Source organism: Atta colombica, unplaced genomic scaffold (genome assembly GCF_001594045.1).
Source record: "Atta colombica isolate Treedump-2 unplaced genomic scaffold, Acol1.0 scaffold55, whole genome shotgun sequence".
Classification (NCBI taxonomy): Eukaryota; Metazoa; Arthropoda; class Insecta; order Hymenoptera; family Formicidae; genus Atta; species Atta colombica.
In genome coordinates this window covers 2,879,760-2,899,620 of record NW_017259545.1, presented here as the reverse complement: position 1 = coordinate 2,899,620, position 19,861 = coordinate 2,879,760, and the positions used below count along the sequence as shown (strand labels likewise).

At 34.0% G+C, this 19,861-nt stretch overlaps 2 protein-coding genes across 7 annotated transcripts in view; both read left to right on the top strand.

Moving 5' to 3' along the window:
• Nucleotides 1–19,861, top strand: part of LOC108691979 (serine/threonine-protein phosphatase 2B catalytic subunit 2-like) — a 158,942-nt gene that overhangs the window by 45,054 nt on the left and 94,027 nt on the right. For all 6 annotated transcript variants that reach the window (XR_001931944.1, XM_018200027.1, XM_018200031.1 and 3 more), the window contains exon 2: nt 13,701–13,904. Coding sequence is in view for 5 of the 6 variants with exons in the window: in XM_018200027.1 (XP_018055516.1) it covers nt 13,701–13,904 (204 nt within the window). In the remaining variant the exon portion in view is untranslated. The remainder of the gene's footprint in view (nt 1–13,700; nt 13,905–19,861) is intronic.
• LOC108691981 lies at nt 8,237–8,986 on the top strand. The gene is made up of 2 exons (XM_018200032.1): nt 8,237–8,731; nt 8,795–8,986. Exons 1-2 carry the CDS (start codon nt 8,237–8,239, stop codon nt 8,984–8,986), a joined length of 687 nt encoding a protein of 228 aa, XP_018055521.1.

The window sequence follows — 19,861 nt, the reverse complement described above, 5'->3', positions numbered from 1 at the left end:
ATATATATATATATATATATATACCTAATGTTACCTGATCCATTACCATTATCTGGTAATGTTTTCGTTTCCGTTTTGCGCCATATATTGGCAACTATCCAGCTCGCCAGGTTTTCGGCTATGATCCTGTGATATTTGGGTGATGTGAGGGTAGTGTGTCCAGCTTGAAGCAAATTTCAGAATTTGCGTCGACTCAACAGTAACAAGATACAAATGTCGAAGTAGAAGAAAATCGCGATCTTGTAAAAAAAACAAAAAAAGTAGGAAGAAAATTGGAGTCAAGAACGAGGCAAGTAAATTGGTTGAGCAAAGGATATCTAGCCAGCGGCGAAGTGTCTAACATCTCACGATACGTTTCCACCGAGTCTGCGTCTGTCTGTTTCTTGTCAATGGCTCACGGGCGCAGGTGCGCCGCTTAAGACTGTTGGAGTCCCCGCGGTAGTAGCGAAGGTAAACTCTATCCAGTACTCTGTCGTCGTATATATCCGTTTTGCTGTAGAGCGAGCGAGATGAGACGTGCGAGGCAGAGAGGTAGAGAGAGAAATAGCAGGGAAGGGAGAGAGAAAATGAGTGAGTGAGTGAGAGAGAGAGAGAGAGAGAGGGCTAGGCTACATGGCAAAGCATAGCGCAGCATAGGCAGCTATCGTGAGGTACGCGGATCAATATTCCGTCCGGTCCATCCTCTGACCCCATATATATCTTCTCTCTTTTCCTCTTACTTGCGTATCCCACCCACCGTTGTCGCTGCTGCCTCGTCTTTCTTTGCTTCTCTCGTTATATACCACCCTCGTCTCTCCTCGCCACATTGCTTTCTTCGCTTTTCACCACTCCACCTCAAATCCATGGCCCTCTAGGCGCCGCTACATTACGGCTGCTAAAGTGACGTCTCGGTTTTTGCTCTTCTTTCCTTCATTCTTTCTGCTTTTCTTTTTGTATTTATCAGAAACGCGTAGGCTTGGTCGCGATTAATTTGTTTGTGGCTTTGGAGCCTGCCTCGTCGATGTAATCTGGCACTTATTCTAATGATACAAAAACATGTTATTCATTTATTGATGATTTACTAAATAAAAAGACGAAGAGATTACGTTGTTTATTATATGGAGACTAATTGTGTCGCACGTTTTTCCTGAAGGAAATTTATTTTGTTTGAGTATAACAGTTCTAATATTTCTCGGCAATTGTCCATGCAAATTAAATGTTCTGAGATAACGGCTGGAGAGATTGCTAAATTATGATTACCAGAGAGTACAAATGTTAAAAGTTATGTATGAATCATAGATATTCCGTGATCCGTCCGTGAACTGCGAAGTCTTGATCTTTTTGAAAGTGCTTCAAAGCTATTTTCTTTGCTTTTGTACACGCTACTAATCTTATGTCGTCTCGATGACCTATATATTCTCTCTATCTTAGTTTATTGCGTCTTTGCCTTCTCATTTCGTTTCTCCAAAAGAAGAAACGATGCGACGCCATTGTCTCTTTTCTTTGGCATATTGACCATCGAGTCTACTTGAAATCTCGACCGTCAAACGATATTAAGGTGTTTCTTCGCTTTGATAAAGTGCCCCTTTTGTCTTTCTATTCGTTTCTATCTTTATTATCTTTATAATTTTCCTTCTAGATATAGCTGTATATCTATAATAAAAAGTATACCGATGCTATAGCTTGTAATTCAACAGTTCAAATTATTGTTTGAACTTTTACTTTATACTTTTACTTTACTTGAACCAGAATTTTTTATCAAATATATATATATACACACACACACACACACATATTTAATAGGAAGATTTTATGTATGTATATTTACGTGCGCGCGCGCGCGCGCGTGTGTGTGTGTGTGTGAATATATGCATTTCTCTCACATCCGCGGTAATTTTTTTCCTCTGCTTCGCTGTCTTCGTGTCGGTTCGAATGGCCGCTTATCCATTCACGTCCATCGAGTCACCGTCAGCCCGCTACTTTCCTTTCGACGTATGCCTGGAAATGGCAGCTGTCGCATCCGCTGTCAATTATCGTGTCGCGGATTCTAAAAGGTTGGCTTTACAACCACATCGATTCCGGTTCGACATTGATCACTGCACATCTATAGGCTCCTTTTCTCGTTTCGTTTTTCTTCATGATCGGATTTGTAATAATAGGAACGAGATTACACCAAGTTTATTAACAAGAAAAAAAATTGACAAGATTGGCAGTGCTCAAAGTTTATTAATGATTTTCATGTCTTTACGCAAATACATCAGTATTTTGATATTAACCTTCAAACTCGATTATACTTCCATTCCATATTTTCCAGTGCAATGAGAGAAGCTATATCATCATAATATTGTGAATTTTTAATGTAATCTTTTCGAAAAAAAAAATATATATATACAAAGATCAGTCGAATTAAATCCGAATTGTTAGAAGGAATTAGATTCAGATTCTCGCGATCATGATATAGATAGTATGGATGTCTTCGATCATTAATATTTAGTGCCCAAGTTTATCGAATTATTCCAAGTAGGTCGCGGAATTGGTTTTGGCATTCTCGGTTATTTAACAAGCCACTATCGGCTATAATGGAAAGATCTTACGCAAACAAGTTGTGAAAAAAAAAAAGAAAAAAGATCGTTTTTTAATTCAATAATAATATCAAATTCGACATGATTAAATATGCCAAATTACAATTATGCCAAAGTACAGAACATAATTATCAGCGATATCTAGATACCATTCAATGTGTCGCGTTGAAGTCGCGCCACAAATATAATCGAGTGACATATTATATGTACGTATCCGTACGGCGTAAACATGGAATGACTCTTCGTCATGTTTACATTAGGCGTTATTCTGAACAAAATCGAATTACCAATCACGCGGACGACAGTGTACGGAACCGACAGTGTACGGAAAATTTAGCGCAAACAGTCATTGTCGGAAACGTCACACGAGAAATGTCCGTTGCCGTGATTGGTAGATTTCAATCTACGAAGATTGCTTGCTGTAATTGGTAGATTCCTCGTTTGCGTCCAACTCGAATCCAACAGGAATCTAATAATTAGAGCTCGCGCGCGAATCAGACCTTAATGTAGAGATTCCTGTGCTTGATCTTTATGAAATCTACACTACAATCTAAATAATTGCTTCTATGATTCAGCTAATTCTGTCCTTAACCGTCCGCCGACAATGTTGGATTTTAAAGACATATATATTTGACTTTTTGATTGTGAATTCTGATAGATAAATTACATCTGTAAAAAAATAAGTAAAATCCAACCTCTATGATAATAAAAACTCGTTGATAAAGCTTTTACAAATATGTATGAACTCTTTCAGATTTTTATACAGTCTGGAATAATATAAAAATCTGTACTGAAGTTCAAAGCAGAGTTTTGTATATTTCAAGATTACGTTTACATGGAATTTTTACTTATTTACGTTAAAGGAAAATACAATTTTTACTTTTTCGTGACCGTTCGTTTTATTACTATATTTTCTTCTGTGTTTTTTATATATTTTTCTTCATAGAAATCGAAAATTATCATAATAATAACAACGCTAAATTGATTTAAAATAAAGAATAAAATCTTCATTCACATCATTACGAAATCACTGTCAGTTATGCTTCAATTATTTCAAAACTAATTTAAAGTTGTTGATGTAATTCTGAATTAATTTTTAAAGAATTGATGCGTATGTGATAGCGATTTCGTAACGATGTGAATAAGAATTTTATTCTTTATTTCAATGTATCAATTTTTCTTTGAGTGTAGCGTTATATAATCTAGTACAACGACAAAGAACATACGCTTCGATGAATCCATAGATTGTTTAGATGACACGTAAAACATAGTTTACATAGTTTATATTGTAAATGTAGATATTTTATATTTTACGCGTGCTCTGATTCGAAGACTTCAGATCGCGAACGAAGATTAAAAATTTCAAATTGCTGCCAGAGGAACAAACACTATAGAGATACAAAAAATATCCAATATACTTTCCATAGATATCTTTACAGTTATTACAAAATTATAAAAAATCGCATATTTTAGAAGTAGGACAAAGAATCACGAATGGAATCTTACTTATATTTTTATTTAATAGAAAATTTTTAATCGAAATTTTTTTAGAGAAGAAAGAGTATCTCTTTTTTTAATTAATGATTCAGATGCACAAAAAAATGATTGCAGTCATTTGCAATGTAATGCGGAACGATAATAAACATCGGGCACACATTATTCACGATCGTAATGAGATTCTAAAAGGATTACGCGTACCAATCGTTGCGTCATTGGTTGGGTTACGCTCAACACTTGTTCCATTGTACGAACTTCTATATTCCACTTTACATACTGCAGAAATTCCATGCAAACTGTTTGTATGCGTTTTCGATCCGGCGAAAGAAAACAAAATGTTCTAGTAATCCTTCTGCAATTTTGCATTCAATTAAAAATTCCGACACGCGAATACGCCTCAATTTCTGTTCGCGTAAATATTTTTTCTGAAAACCATTTCTTTATCGAAATACTTGGCGAATTGAATAGTTGAACGTCACATGCAAAACAGTCATTAATTGGAGGTGCTCTCTTCAAGCGCAGTAATATTCTCTGTTAATTTACAAAATTACAGAAAGCTTTCATATTTTCATTTCGCTCCAAATGTTTGCGCAAATGATCGACGCTATCATTTCACCATTTTGCGTTGATGGCAAATTGCTTGTTAGAGGCTTATTGTACAACAGTCGAGTTTGTAATTACGACAATAACATCGAATGTAATTACTCCGCTGTAAGTAATATCGTTCAGATACATTCGTAATATTCGCGATGTTAAATAAACACAGCCGTTTCGTCGTTTCCTATCGAGTTTGCGTGTGACATAGTTTCCTCTGTTCCTCTTTCACTCTGTCAAACACGTGGCAAGGCAATCACATTTGATTCTCGAATCCTGGAAATTAATATATCTCTTCGGCAAAGTTAATCAACATTAAAAGTGCATTCACTGTAACGGTCTATTAAAACGAAGTAAGCGAATGAATATTTCTTTTATTTCTTCTAGAAAACGACGATAAATAACCGATCTTTTATTATTTTTATGTTGAAGATCTTATTATTTTACAATGAAACAAAAAAAGAATTATTATTGGCATCTAGAATATGAAGAATGAGAAGCTAAATAATAATGAGTAGTTTCTTTTATATAGTAACATTTTTCATGATATTATCACATGAAGTATACGAGATAAGATAGTATCCAGTGCTGATTATATAATCAACTTTAATGCATATTCAGCACTTAAAAATGTGAAATTTATATTAATATTTATACTTTTTCTATAAAAGTCCTAAAATCGTGTATATATATATATATATATATGAAACAATTATGTGAATATCTTACATTTAATAACATTTTTAAGTTTATTTTTTTGTATTTTTGTATAGTTTATTGCATTTGTTGCTATTTATTATTGTTATAATATTCCAATATAAAAAAAATGATAGAAATTTCATTTTTTAAATAAATGCTTTAAATAATCCAGATTATTCAAAGTTTTATTGCAATTTATTGATTAGTTATTTTATAAATGAATAAAGTTGAAAAATAAACTTTATTTATTTATAAAATAACTAATCAGTGAATTGCAATAAAACTTTGCACAAATAATTTTGATTATTTAAAATATTTATATATAAAAAAATTAAAATCGTTATCGTATTTGAGTTAAAATATTATAAGAATAAAAAATAATAAGTAAACTATAAAAATTTATTGTTAAATAGTATGATGTTAGTCATACAGCTTTATAAGTATATAGTTTTAGTATTTATATTTATAGAAAGTATATGTAAATAATTATTACATTTTTACTTATAATCAATCCTAGCGCATTGTTTCACATATGAACAGTTGCTTAAGTAATAATTGGGCCGAATACACCAACTTTTAGGAGAGAAAGACTTCAACTGCACGGTCAGATATAATTGCGATCGCATATGCAATGAAGCAATGTACCGGAGTCGATTAGATTTGGCACTTTAATATCCAGTATCAAGACACTATACTGTGCAGCGTTGTTATACGATATTAAAGCAGTTCGTGGCGACATTATTTAGGAGGGAGAACTCGAGTAATTTAGGGCACGTAATTAATATCCTTGCGGTCGTACGTCTATATGTCTTGCCCATGTTGATCGCTATCCTCTTGCAGATACGCGACGTAAAAGCATTGTCTGTTATACATACATATATACGTCGATATAAGTCTTGATTGAACGTTTCCCCCAGTTTTCGTGGCGACCGAGTTACCAGGTATCGACTTTCGGAACTATCGGTTACCCGAGCTTTTCCCTAGATTGAATATTCAAATTAGTTGTGTTCAAACCGCGGGGAATATATTGTTCTTCCGCTTAATTTCGAGCGTAATGCCATTGGTATCATGAGAGATCAAAGATCTCGAAAAAGTGGTTACCTTGCTCTTTTACGAGAGAGTTTCTTACTTTGTCCTCCGATCTCGGAATGCATTTATACTTCTTCCTTAGAGCTTCGTATCCGCTTACATCCCGCTGGATTATTCGCATAATCGCGCGTAGTGGATAAACTCTGCGGTGAAACGTTAAGACAAGTTAAGGAACGCTTTGCATTCTATCTGAATAGATAAATATCGAAATGCAATTACTCATTTCTTTTTATTCTTCGAGAATCTTATAAAAAGACTCTTTGAATCTAAATTTAACGACAAACGACGCACTTACACATAGATAATGAAAAATATTATATGAATATATATTGAGAGAATAGCATTATTTTTTTATAATAAATTTTAAAACTAGAAATATTATATACTTTGACCAGGTGAATTAATTATTCGAATAATAAGTGTAATGATCATCAACATTGTGAAAATAGATAGAAGTAGAGTTGCTTCCGAGATGGATTATTTGTTTTCTATCGCATCGGTTTTTGTGCACACGAGAACTGTATGATAAGTGTGTTTATAGGGAGAAAGAACTGAGCTTCTCATTGGCGAACGAATACTGGGAATGAATATTAGAAAATGATCAAAGGCTAGAGATGTTACAATAAACAGTCATTAAAATAAAGAAATTCGAATTCGAAATATCATTGGACTCTTTAATGCTTAACAGCACATTGTCTTACATTGTTTTTTATTAATTTTCAGTTGTATTTACGAATGTCTGATTGCAAAACATAAAATAATGATATTAATCTCAATTTTTGTATATAATTATTGAGGATGATTTATGTAAAGTTGCATTGCGATGCATAGATTAGTTGTTAAGAAAATAAACAAAATTTATTTATTTGTTTATTTACATAACAATTAATTTCTACATCGCAATGAAACTTTGCATAAATCATTCTGAATACTTCAAACATTTTGACAAAGAATTGACATTTTGATATTTTTTATTTTTTCAATTTTAAGTATTATGACAAAAAATAAAAAAAGAATAACAGATAAAGTAAATAAACTATAAAAATATTGTTCAATAAAAGTATATTAACACATTGTAAAAATGTATGATACATGCTTAATAATCTCATGTTAAATAATCTTTTTCTTATGCACTTCCATTTAATTATTAATGTTATAATACTTCTTGTGAAACGTGAAGATGCCAGTTGTTTTATTTTATTTTATTTTGAATGTATGAAATACAAGATAGCAACAAATCTCAGCAAACTTAATCAAAATAAGCAACTCGTCTAATAGCCCAGAATTTTTCTCGATTTAATCTTTCTCTCGAGCTTAATTTTTTTGATTTACTGTTTCAATTTTTCCATGTCCTCTAGTCTAATGAAGCAATAAAACCGAACGAAATAAAAACGAAAAAATGTATGTTAAGGAATCAGTTAGGGAATCAATCAATCGCGATCGAGCATTCTCGAAAGTAAATTAAACTAGATGGCAATAGTGAATTTATATTTTCTTTATGTAGTTAATAGAAGTTCTTTATAGTTGATATACATGTTTGCCCTTTGGCAGTACTGCTGTAGCTATTTCAAGTATCATTATGTGTATTTAAGTCCTATAAAACGAAAAGCAAGTTTGAAAAATTTTAACGTTCCAATTCTTATCTACGACTTAAGGTGAGGCAAACACATATTATTTATTTTCTCTATATGATTAAAAAAGTAGAACATAAATGAAAAGCACATGTTTTATTAGGATTACTTTGATTAAATTGGAATCTTTGAAAAATTTCTCCATTTTATAATTTCTTATTTGCAATGAGTGACTATTATCGTTCGGTGATTGACCATTTATTGGAATCTAAAAACGAGGCTAAAATGAGGTCCGAAAAAGACAAAAGTGAACAAGATAACTCGCAAATATCCACTCCGTCGTGCGTCTCGAAGATGGATTATACATTGCCGAAATATCGGAATAATGTAAGTCCCGCGATCGACAAGATCATGCGAATGATGAATATGCCAAGTTTGATAACGTCTGAGGACTCGTCCAGCGACTTGCTGACATCGAAGAATCGCATTCCCTCTAATTTTTATTGTGGCGATAATGAAAACGTCATAATTCCTATCACAGTTAAAGAATGTTTGGATATATGCTTCTCGAGTCCGAAGCCGTTCGTCAGTACTTTTAAAAAATACAGCACAGTGAAGGATCGCATGTACTCGTTGTTCCAGGATGCACAGAAACCGCAATCGCAAGAAATGACCGAACCGCTTCCGAATGGCGAATCAGAGGATCCTTCAGATTACGAGGTAAAATAGAATGCCGCGATATATTATGACTGAAAAAGATGATGAAACAATAAATATGTATAGGAGAAAATCTATGTATCCGAGGTGACTTTCTTACTAATGGCGTCCAACAGGAATCAAAGAATGAGGGACAATGTGTTTCAACGAATCATACCATCACGAACTAATTCTAGAGATAGCGGTTTTAGTGAACTTATGGAATTCGTGGAAGAGACTCGAGAAAAAAATCATGAAGATGATCGCGACTGGCAATAGCCTACTGCGTTGTCTCTTATTTTATACTTTTATGAATACAATTATGACTCTTTGCTTAATACTTAATAATTATCCTATTACACAACGTATATAATCCATATTTTCATGTATATCTATTTGGAATTTTTATTGTGCGCTTATAACTTTATTTATGTCGGCGTTCATTGTTTATGGATTCTGTTACATTATTCTTTTTCGTGCTAATATAATTTTAAATAAAACGTTTTATGAATTATACATTTAACTAATACTTTTTCAATTTAATAATTTAAATAATAATTTAATCTTTAATCATATTTGATCTTAAAACAATTTCACTTATAGCGCATTAATAGCCTCTCTCTTGACAAATTTTTGGATCCAATGTTAAGCACAATTAAAAAGTATAGGCAATAGGAATGAAAAATAAGAGATTTTTTATCTATCAGAAACCGTATATATACCAGAGAGAAATCTCTTCTTATTCTCTCCTATTGTTCGTATTTATCAATTTTGTATATCTCAAGTCTCAGGTTTTATTAATCACTGATCTTTTTGCGAAAGAATATATCGCTCATTTGCTACGACAGTGACATAACTAAAAAATCGTTATAAAAAAGAATGGAACTTAAAAAAATACTTTAAAATATACTCTTATTTCTTTTTCCTCTACAATCAATTAATACATAAAAAATACATTTCAAAATTAATATTACAAAATTTTAATAATTTAGAATATTCATTTTCTTGAAAATTTTCTTTTTTGAATTACGTTATGAATTATTGCAGCAAATAAATGACATATGAAATTTGTTCGATCGATTTTGATTTAACAAGACAACTGACAAGATAGACACAATCACGTTTTATATTGTGGCGCGTTTCGGGAGCTTCAGGATATGTCGCCACCTCCTGGTACAAGCGAGCGCTTATATCGATTGTATCGATTATGTTGTTCAATTAGGTGGATTTCTGCGATTTCAATGTCGCAACGAGAATCGTTCAACTTTCAGTCCGAGGATCCCCATTTTATTCGCGAAAATCGATTTTTATCGATACGAGAAGATTTCTACATATTGTATGCTTGACAAGAAATTTTGCGACCGCCCTGTTTTCAACATGTCCGACAAAGAACAGGATATTCGTACACCTGACGGTGCACGTAATAATCTATACTTTTCTCCTGAGACTGTGTTTTTTGCTACCAATTCATCGCCGAACGCATCTCTGACATCGACAAGTGATCTCGATAGTGATCGGCAGGAAGTAGATAAGACGTTATACTTTACGCCAAGATTCGAGAGGTTTCTACAGTGGAGGCAAATGGACCGTTCTCTGAATAATTCTTTTACACCTGTACTCAAGATGTGCAATGAGGACACGACGCATGATGAGGAAGCGTGCTCATCATGCGATGAATCATTGATCGAGAAAATAGGTATGCTCAACTAGTCCACATCGAGATACCCACGCGCCTTCATCTGAACATCCACAAAGGTAGACGCGATTCAAACGGACGTGAAACTCCAAGAGAAGAGACGTCTGTGAAGTAATACCTCCGTTGAGGCTTCCACAGGTTTTCTTCGAGGAAATTACGTAGTTTACGGATTAATGTGTCTTGAAACATTGTTAAGTACCATTGTTTGACGAACATTGCACTTCACTTTATCAGAGCGAAAAGTAACCTGATTGTTTCTCGTCCTGATGAAGTGAACTACAATATTCATGAAACGTGGGCATTTAACCCTCCGTCGGCAACTGGGGTCTTTAATGTTATCGTCGATATTTTGATTATAAATTCTGATAGTAAATTCTTCAGTAAATTTAAATCTGTAAAAGGTAAGTAAAATATAATTCTTCTATGATGGTAAAAATATATTAAAGTTGGACAAGTATATCAAAATTTTTTCAATTTTTCATATAATAATCCGGAACAATAAAAAAATTTGCTCTTTTCGAAGATCCTTAACGAGCCATGTTGCCGGTAGAGGGTTGAATGTCAACTTGAACATTGCAGTTTATTTTATTAGAATAAGAAGTAATCTGGTTACTTCTCGATCTGATAAAGTGAACTGTAATGTTCACGAAATGTTAGTATTTAACAATATATCAAGAACCTGTATTTCTTTGAATGCCTGTGAAAATCTCTTGTAATATCTTCGCCGACGTTTCTTATTTGGGAAAGAGAGAGGGAGCTTTCTACGTTCATCAGAATCGCGTTCGCTCTTCTGGACGAACGTTTAGATGAACGCACGCGATAAATATTAGCACAAAGTTCGCACATTAAAACACCTGGCGAATGCAGAGAAACTGCGGATTGTCGACTGCAACTTACACGAAATCTCAGCGGGGGACAAGACGAAGGACGAGTTGACATCCGATTATTCGACCATGGAAGTCGTCCAGGACAACGACGGTTCGTCGTCGAAGGTGACGTCCGACAGTTCGATCGATCAGTTTCCGCCGCGAGGGACGAAACAAAGCGACCGTCCAGATCGAGAAGAGACGATCGTCGATTCTGCAGTGGAGGTTGGTAATCCCGGGAATGTGGAATCGACTCGCTTGGCAGATCACCCGACGACGTCATTCGATCACTCGAGCGTCATTGAGAATGGCAAGAAAACAGATACATTTGACGATTTATACAATCGAAACGCCAAGTTGACTCAATGTTATATAGAGCAAATGATGACCAAGCAGCAGAGTAGCGGTTGCTTTGGGAGTCATTGGTCGAGAAAGTTCATGAACATGTCGACGTTGTGTCGATCGCCTCAACGATCGAAAAAATCTAAAGAAACGGAGCATCACTGCGGTGTAAAAAGGAATTCACCAGTGCAAAAGAAAAATCCCGTTATGGAATGGAAAAATCCCATTAAGTTACGCCCTTCAATAGATACTTCAAGAAGACAGGCCCAAATACGCGAAAGACACAGACCAGGTAAATGCGTTTCACCTTGGCGGGAAATGTTCGATCGATGATCGTAGCGTGCCGCGTAACAATAATAAACGATTTCAACCTTGAGTGTCATACGTTTTTGCATCGGCTTGGCCGACGTTGCGAGATATTGTTCGCAGTGGTGCCTCGTTGTCGCCCACCTGTTACCTATTCTTTCGTAAATCGTTATCGATCCATGTGAATTGAAATATCTAATTTTTACTTATGCGTTGTTTTTACATGTGTTTGACATAGATAAGGCAAAATATTTTTAAAATAACAGCCACAAGGAAGAGAGAAAGAAAAGATGAGGCGAAATAGTAATTTATAGTCGACGTTAGTAATCGGTTATATCAGCGTTTTTTAACCTATTTCAATTCCACATTAAATAACGAACCAAATTTATCAAAGTATATCATTCAATTTATCAATGTACGTCAAAGTATATCAAGGTATACACGCTTCAACGCTCAACATAAATCTTTTATCGGATACTGCCAATATTAAAAAAATAAAAAGTAAAATTGTAAGTTTTTATTTTTAACTTTATTGTTTTAAAAGTGATTTTATTGCAATATCACTTTGATTATAATAAAAGTAAATGCAGTATATAATTTTCATAATTTTTAAAATATTTTTTACTTCGCACTTTATTCGCTTTTTTTTTATTTATTTCTAAATTTTCCCTTCTCTTTGTCTTCTTTAAAATTGTCACAGCGCACTTCGAAAGCGGTACTCCGGTTGAAAAATTCTGGATTACACTAAAGACGTTACTCGAAGTATTTTGCTTGAAAGTCTTAAAGCTTTCTCGAGAAGTATTATAATTGCTTTTGAACTCGTTACACTGCCGCAAGGCAGTCCACAATGAACGGAAAGGAATTTGGTTTTTTTCACTATCTGTTGTTTTCTCAGCTGCTACCTCCGGGCACTTAAGTAAAGATAAATCGCGCATTATGTATGCGCGATAGGCGCGATTAATGATTTTACGTTGCGTAATCGTCTTGAACGTCGTAAATGAGTAGTAGTAAACGTTGGCGTTACGCAAACATCTTGCGTAATTATTCGAAAATTAAACGTACATTTTTATCGCATATCGCTCACTAAATCTCAAAACTTTCTTTCGCCCATGCTTTTCCGCAACATCACAAAAATACAAATGCAAAGTGAAGCAAATGGAGCATGCACCAGAGTGTATTTCACACTATCATGCAGCGAGAAAATGAAAATGCGCGATTCTGATATCCGCTACGTAATTCTTGAACGCCAACCGCGATTTAAAAGCGAGCATGAGAAGACTCGAAATCGTAAATCACGGGCACCCGCGTGGGTACGAAACATAAAGGAAAAACAAGATTATGTGCCTTAGCTTCATGTACATACTCATTAATTTTTACGAGGTGGGGAATATAGCGCTTCGTTTCGAGCATAAAGTCGTTTGATCAATATTTAGGCACAATCGTCGTGTGTATATACGCTGATTTATTCTATGAATCACTTTGTAGCGCCGCTCATATCTCATAAATAAGAACATTTAATTGTCACTTGGGATTACAGCGAGCGGCTCAACTGTAATTAATGTCATTGCCGTGCAAGATCAGGAGATAATCTGCTGTTCTTATGCAAAGGCTTACTCGGCGAAGAGAAATTTACAAAAATATTTTAAAACATTTTTCAAGCGATTACTGACACTCTGTGTATTTAATAATTTTTTTGAAAAAAAAATAGCTTCAGAATATTTTATATGTTTATATTTTTTTTATGTACACTTTTTCCACCGTAAATAATTCGTTTTGTCAACAGATGTCCCGTTTCCACCGTCGCACAAAATGACAGTGGCAGAAGTCTTCGACGAACGAACAGGATCCCCGCGGCCGGAGGTCCTCAAGCAACACTTTATCCTCGAAGGTAGAATTGACGAGGCTGCGGCTCTTCGTATAATTAATGATGGAGCCGCCCTTCTACGCTCGGAGAAGACTATGATAGATATCGAGGCTCCGGTCACCGGTGAGTCAAAATCCAACTTTTGTTAAATCTCAATTTAAACTACGCACGGTTGGGTCATTCGTATTCTGTGCATTTTTTTGCTATTACTAATATAACAGTTTTCTTTTGAAATGTTTTTTTAATCCCTGTCGGCGATGTTGGATTTTAAAAGCATAATACATTTTTTTATTATAAATTCTGACAAAAGTTTTAGGTTGAAAATAGTTAAATCAGAAGGGTCTGATCTTATTAATCAGAATTCTGGTTATCTCGACTAGAATTAAATAGATTTAATCAACAAATTCTAACGTGTCTATTTTTAATTAGAATTCCAATTAATGCAATCAGACTCTTTCTAATTTGGTAAAAAATCTATAAAAAAATAAGTAAAATACAACTTCTATGATAATAAAAATTCATTGTGTGTAAGAATTTTTCACATTTTTATATACTCTGGGACAATATAAAAATTTCTCGAAAAATTTGTTGAAGACCTAATTGTAAAGGATAAAAATTTTACACTGCCAATGGCCTAATACACAATCTTACAAATACTTTTTAAAGATGTTAAAAGTATATATAAGAATACTTAATAATTTTTTATGTACTTGTAAAAGTAATGAAAATTAACCCAGACACGAATGATACAGCGTGTGTAATAAAGGGCCCGAAGATCGTGTGTACTAAGAATTAAATTTTAGACTTTGGTCAAACTAACTGTCGGCAACTTGCGATCGTTGAGAGAACGATTCCAACGATTCTGGGCGATATATGTTCGATTGTCAAGGCCGCCTTAATTAATTGGATATAAGATATTCACACCTTAATTGAAATCGAAAATTCGGTTCCCTTCCCTCTCCCTCCCCCCTTCGCCTCCTCGTTTGATCCTCGCCGCTCCTTGATCAATTATCCTTGAATTAAGTTCGTCGCGACGGCCTCCTTTATGGCATGTCCGCTGATTGTTCTGGAAGTGCAGAATAGGAGAACGTAATAAATCCCACCCTCGGCTACTTCGGATCGATTCAGTTTCTATTTCCTTCTACTATTCCCTTCTGCTGCTCGTCATCCTTTTACGCACGTATCATTGACAGTTATTACTTTCCACGTCGCAATACAATTTTCATTAGTGAGATTAAATGGGCCATATATATATTCGCATTACTTACTTCACATTAGGTCTTTTCGAAAAATTTCATTGGTTTATTACGGAGTTGCCTTTAAAACGTCGAAAAATACTGATACTTGATCTGTGAGAAAGCGAAAGATAGAAAGAGCGAAAAGTTTCGCATAAAATAATATTTTCCATGACGTCTAATTTGTTTTTAATTGACAGGATAATTGAATGTTGAAATCACGATAATCGGGGAGCTGCAAAGTATCGGCTTAATTTAAGACTCTAATCGTTATGAACGTCTTCGATAATAGACAGATAATTAACATAAATTACAATTAATTACTACGGATATAGAAACGGCTACTGCTTTTATTTATTTACTCGTTTACTTGAGAACACATTTCTTCTGCGGTGAAAAAATACAGCCTTCGATAACATCTATCAAATCAATATGTGTCGCGTGCACGCGAGCGTTCGTGGCAGCCGCATGCTGCTGCAGCATATTTTTCGCGCATATGCTCGTCGCATCGGAATCGATGGTCAGCGAATTGGCCTTAAATTTATTTCACGTCGATCGAAGCAACCGGCGAAATCGGTCATTCCTCTTCTCCGTTCGTTTCGCATGCTTTTTCACTCCTTCGGTGTCCGCCGCGCCATCCGTCGTCCGTGCGTCTCATGCATCCTCCCGCGGTGTAATTCATCTTCTACCCGATCCTAGCTGCAACCTTGCGTCCTGGCCACGATGCGGATTCGCATTCGACGACCAGACGCCTGGCGCACTGCAATTTCTCTCTGTCGGATCCGTATTCTTCTTTTTCTTCCTCTTCTAACACTCGAGCGACACACGTGAGCTAAAAGCAAGTCGGGAAAGCGGCTTCCGGTATCGACTATTATCTACGACAAAGCGGTGACAGGTCGGGAGAGGCAATATCTATTAGACACATTCTCAGATCGCTTCGAATTCCCTCGACAATCTCGGGATTTATGGGAATTTGGCCGAGAGAAGAGGTACGGGTCGATGACGACGTTCTGCGAAATTCCGCCTACCTCGAGCTTCGTTAGTCCACTTGATGAACTGCTGCGTATACTGGAAAAACGGAGGACTTTTAATTCAGGGAGAAAAGGAAACGCGAGGCGCGCTGACCTATCGGAAAATTAATTAATGGTTACCACGTGCCTCGCATGAAAAATTGATATGCATATGAAATTATTTACTAAAAGATGTTCTTAAAATTCTTGTGTTATTCTAAAAATTATTATGTTATTATCTTGAGAAATGGAAGCATATAATTCTTTTTTAGAATTTCGATTGACAAATTCCTTTTATGTGTGTCTTGCATAAAAGATTGATACACACATTTTTGAAATTTATTTGCTACTGAAAAGACTGTTCTTAAGTGTATTATTATCTTAAAAAAAGGGAGCTTATACTTTTTTTTAAATTTCAGTTGACGTGTTTTATTTTCAATTGCTCCGCGATTGCGTAATTAATGGGCGTATCTAATGATTTTTATTAAGCGTAACATCTCGTATTGATGGTGAAGAGGATCAAATTGCGATTGGATAATTGGGAGGACAGGAAGCACGTTGGAGTCTTCTTTTGAAGCGACGGGTTTCTTTTCTGTCGTACGACTTCGCGACGCGTTGCTTTGATCAACATATAAACCCTCGATTGTTCTCAATCACTGAGCTAAATCCTCACACGAATAAGTTGTTCATAAAACGAGGTCAATACAATGACAATTTATCGCTTATATCTTTTGGGTTGTATTATATTATGTATTAAAAATACATATTATATTTTAATAATTGAGTTATGTAATTTGAATTACGGTTTTTGATTATTAATAAACTTGGACCTTTCGAAGTAACTGTATAATTTTAACTGTTATTAAATTGAATCAAAATTAAAGTTAGCTTACATATAGTAATATTCTCGCACTGTTAATTAATTAATAAAATACGTCCCAAATATGTATTTAGGACTGTTTAATCTTGTTAAATTTTTGCTTTCAAATTTTATTTATTACATTTTCTGTAATTGAACTAGTATATATTTTTGAAACTTAAAATGAAATAGATTTGACATTTGGCAAAAGCAAGAAAGAAAGTTCTAGTGCAGAAATAAAAAAAACGAAACATATTGCACATGCTTCTAATTTAGGATTAAAACCAAATCTCTGATCGCACTTTTGGCGTGAATAATGACTAAATTAGTATAACTACATTCTAGACTTGAACAATGAAAGTAATATCTTACAGACTTAAAATTAAAAGATTTTCTTTTTTTTTACATTCGTGATAACAGAGAAGTAGCAGGATGTACGTGTAATAAACCGAGATTAGAGCTAACCTGCGTTATTAAAATTTCTTATAAAGAATTTCTTTTCAGATGGTCCGCGGCCTTCATAAACGAACTTCCCAGATATTCAAATTAATGATAATGAGTTGCTCGAATGTTAGCCGAATGGAATCTCCATCAGCGATTAGTGCATTTCTTTGCGTTGTGAAAGAACAGCCATTTTTACGTCGATAGAGCGAAGTGGCTCGTTTTAGTTCATGTCGCTCTTTTCTCTTTCTTTCTCGCTAACGTTATAAGCTGGTTGGAGCAGCGCGTTACGATAATCGCTTCGACATTGCATTAATATTCTTTCCTTTTTTTTCGCTTCTGCAAATTTTTTCTTCCAGAAATGAGTTCTTTCGTTACGCGCGCTCGTAAAGCTTTACTATCTTCGCGTTCACGTTTTGCCTCTGCGAAATAAAAGAAGTAGCGATCGGAAGGTTATCGTCGGTCCTGAAAGTTAATGTTGATCGTTAAGGAAAGAGACGTTACCTTACGATGAAAAAAAATATGCAATCTAAAATGGCTTTCTTTTAACGCGATTTATGTTTAAACATAACATGTTCATTTTATTGAACGTAGTTCCATATTTAACGTTAAATATTAATAAAAATGATAATAAACACGAGTTTTCTCTTTTATCATTTAACTTTCTATATTTATTTTTATGACTTGAAAGCTCAATTTTTTATTGTCTATAAAACTTATGATTTAAACTTAATCTCATTTAACTTATAACGATGATTGTGTAACAATATTATGTAACAATATTATGTCTCTAAGTTATGATTAATCACTATATTGGCAATTTTATTACTTTAAAAGTTATCTATTTATTACAAAACAAATCAGTTTGGTGAACTGTAGCTAGAAAAACGTAATTTTTACGTTATTATCGTTAAGTATTAAGTTAATCAGAAAAACCGGGTCTAATGCTCGTTTTCATTAAAGGTAGTTTAACTTTAATATCGGTTTAACTAACTCTTTATCTTTTTCTAGTTCTAAGATTAGAAAAAGCTGAAGAGTAAATTGAATCGAGATTAAATTTAATCTCTACTAATAAAAACGGACATAAGTGTGGATAAGAGAACAACAGATGAAATATTTCAGATGCTTGCACTGTGCGTTTTTTTGCAATGAAACTGAATTTAGTTTGCTTATAATGATTTTCTGTTTGTTCGCTAAGCGACTCAACCAAGATTGGCCGAGTATCATTTTGCTCCACTTAAATAAAGATTTAATTTCGGTAACTCAAACATTGCCGAATCATTTGATTGCTGCTCGTTTTGATACGATTATAAATTTGTACTCAATCGGAAATTTACACTTTTAAATATGAAAAGATTATATTAAAACTAGTTTTTTAAATTAAACAGTATTATGTTATTGTTAATTTTTAAATGTGAAAAAATATTATTTTTAATATAAAATATGTGATTAAAAAACTACTAATCACTAACCCATTTTTATGACCGAATTGTTTTGTTTCAAAATAAACGAGTAAACAGATTCACATTAACATATCTATTTAATAAATAATAAATAATAAATTTTGGTTAACACGTTTTATTAGTTAAATTCATAATTCCATTGTTTTAATTCTAATTAAATTAATGTGTATTGAGTGTTGACTTACAGAAACTCGAGAGAAACGGTTTTGTTGAACTATCTAAAAATTTATCTAGATACAGGTCTGAAAGTTACTTTGTTTGGACCAAAATAATTATGCAAAATGCTTAAACTGGTTGTTAAAATGTTAAAACTTTTTGCTACATTGTTATCAATATAGCAAGTGTTTTACATAAATTTTTTATGCGCCAACAAAATTATTTTTATCTGTGTTTAGCTAAATTTTTAGATACTTTAGCAAAACCATTCTTCATGAATGATTCAAAAGAACTTGGGTATAATATATTATGAATTTAACAATATAATTCGCTTTCTTAAAATCGGGCGTTTCGATCGCAGTTATCTATAGAAAAAAATGGAACATTCCGAGTCAAAGTTTATCGACATCGAGAGAATTAACTCTCGCGTAAAATTTTTCCTTTTTTTTTATTTTTTCGTGCTCTCGACATGGAAAATCGAGATCGCGACACTCGAGACTTGAAAGGGAACATAGTCGTTATATTCAACGACGCGCTATCTTAATTGTCTTCCTGCCTTGTCGCAGCAAAATTGATATGGAGCCGGAAACATGATTACGCGAGCGTTGTGTTGATCGAACTCGGTTACTAACGGGTGTGTGTAGGAGCTAGGAAATAAATTATTCATACAAGTGCGAATAATGCGGGGGAGAAGAAGAGAAGCGGCAAGTACGAGACGGAACACAGTGGCAATATTGTTTGGCGTTTCTATAAAGTATCCTAAAAAGTATTAAATGTTTATCGTCTGTCGGCGCTGCTACATCGATGTTGTCCTTCTAAATATTGAACTCTTTGTCGATAACCGGATGAAAACAGAGATGTATGCGATATAAATCTATAAATATAATATATATATATATATATATATATATATTAT

What these genes read in the sequence shown, in the direction of transcription:
- LOC108691981 (XM_018200032.1), top strand. Translation starts at nt 8,237, where the DNA reads ATGAGTGACTATTATCGTTCGGTGATTGACCATTTATTGGAATCTAAA. An exon ending in AGGATCCTTCAGATTACGAG is followed by an intron (nt 8,732 to 8,794) that starts GTAAAATAGAAT and finishes AAATATGTATAG; the next exon opens with GAGAAAATCTATGTATCCGA.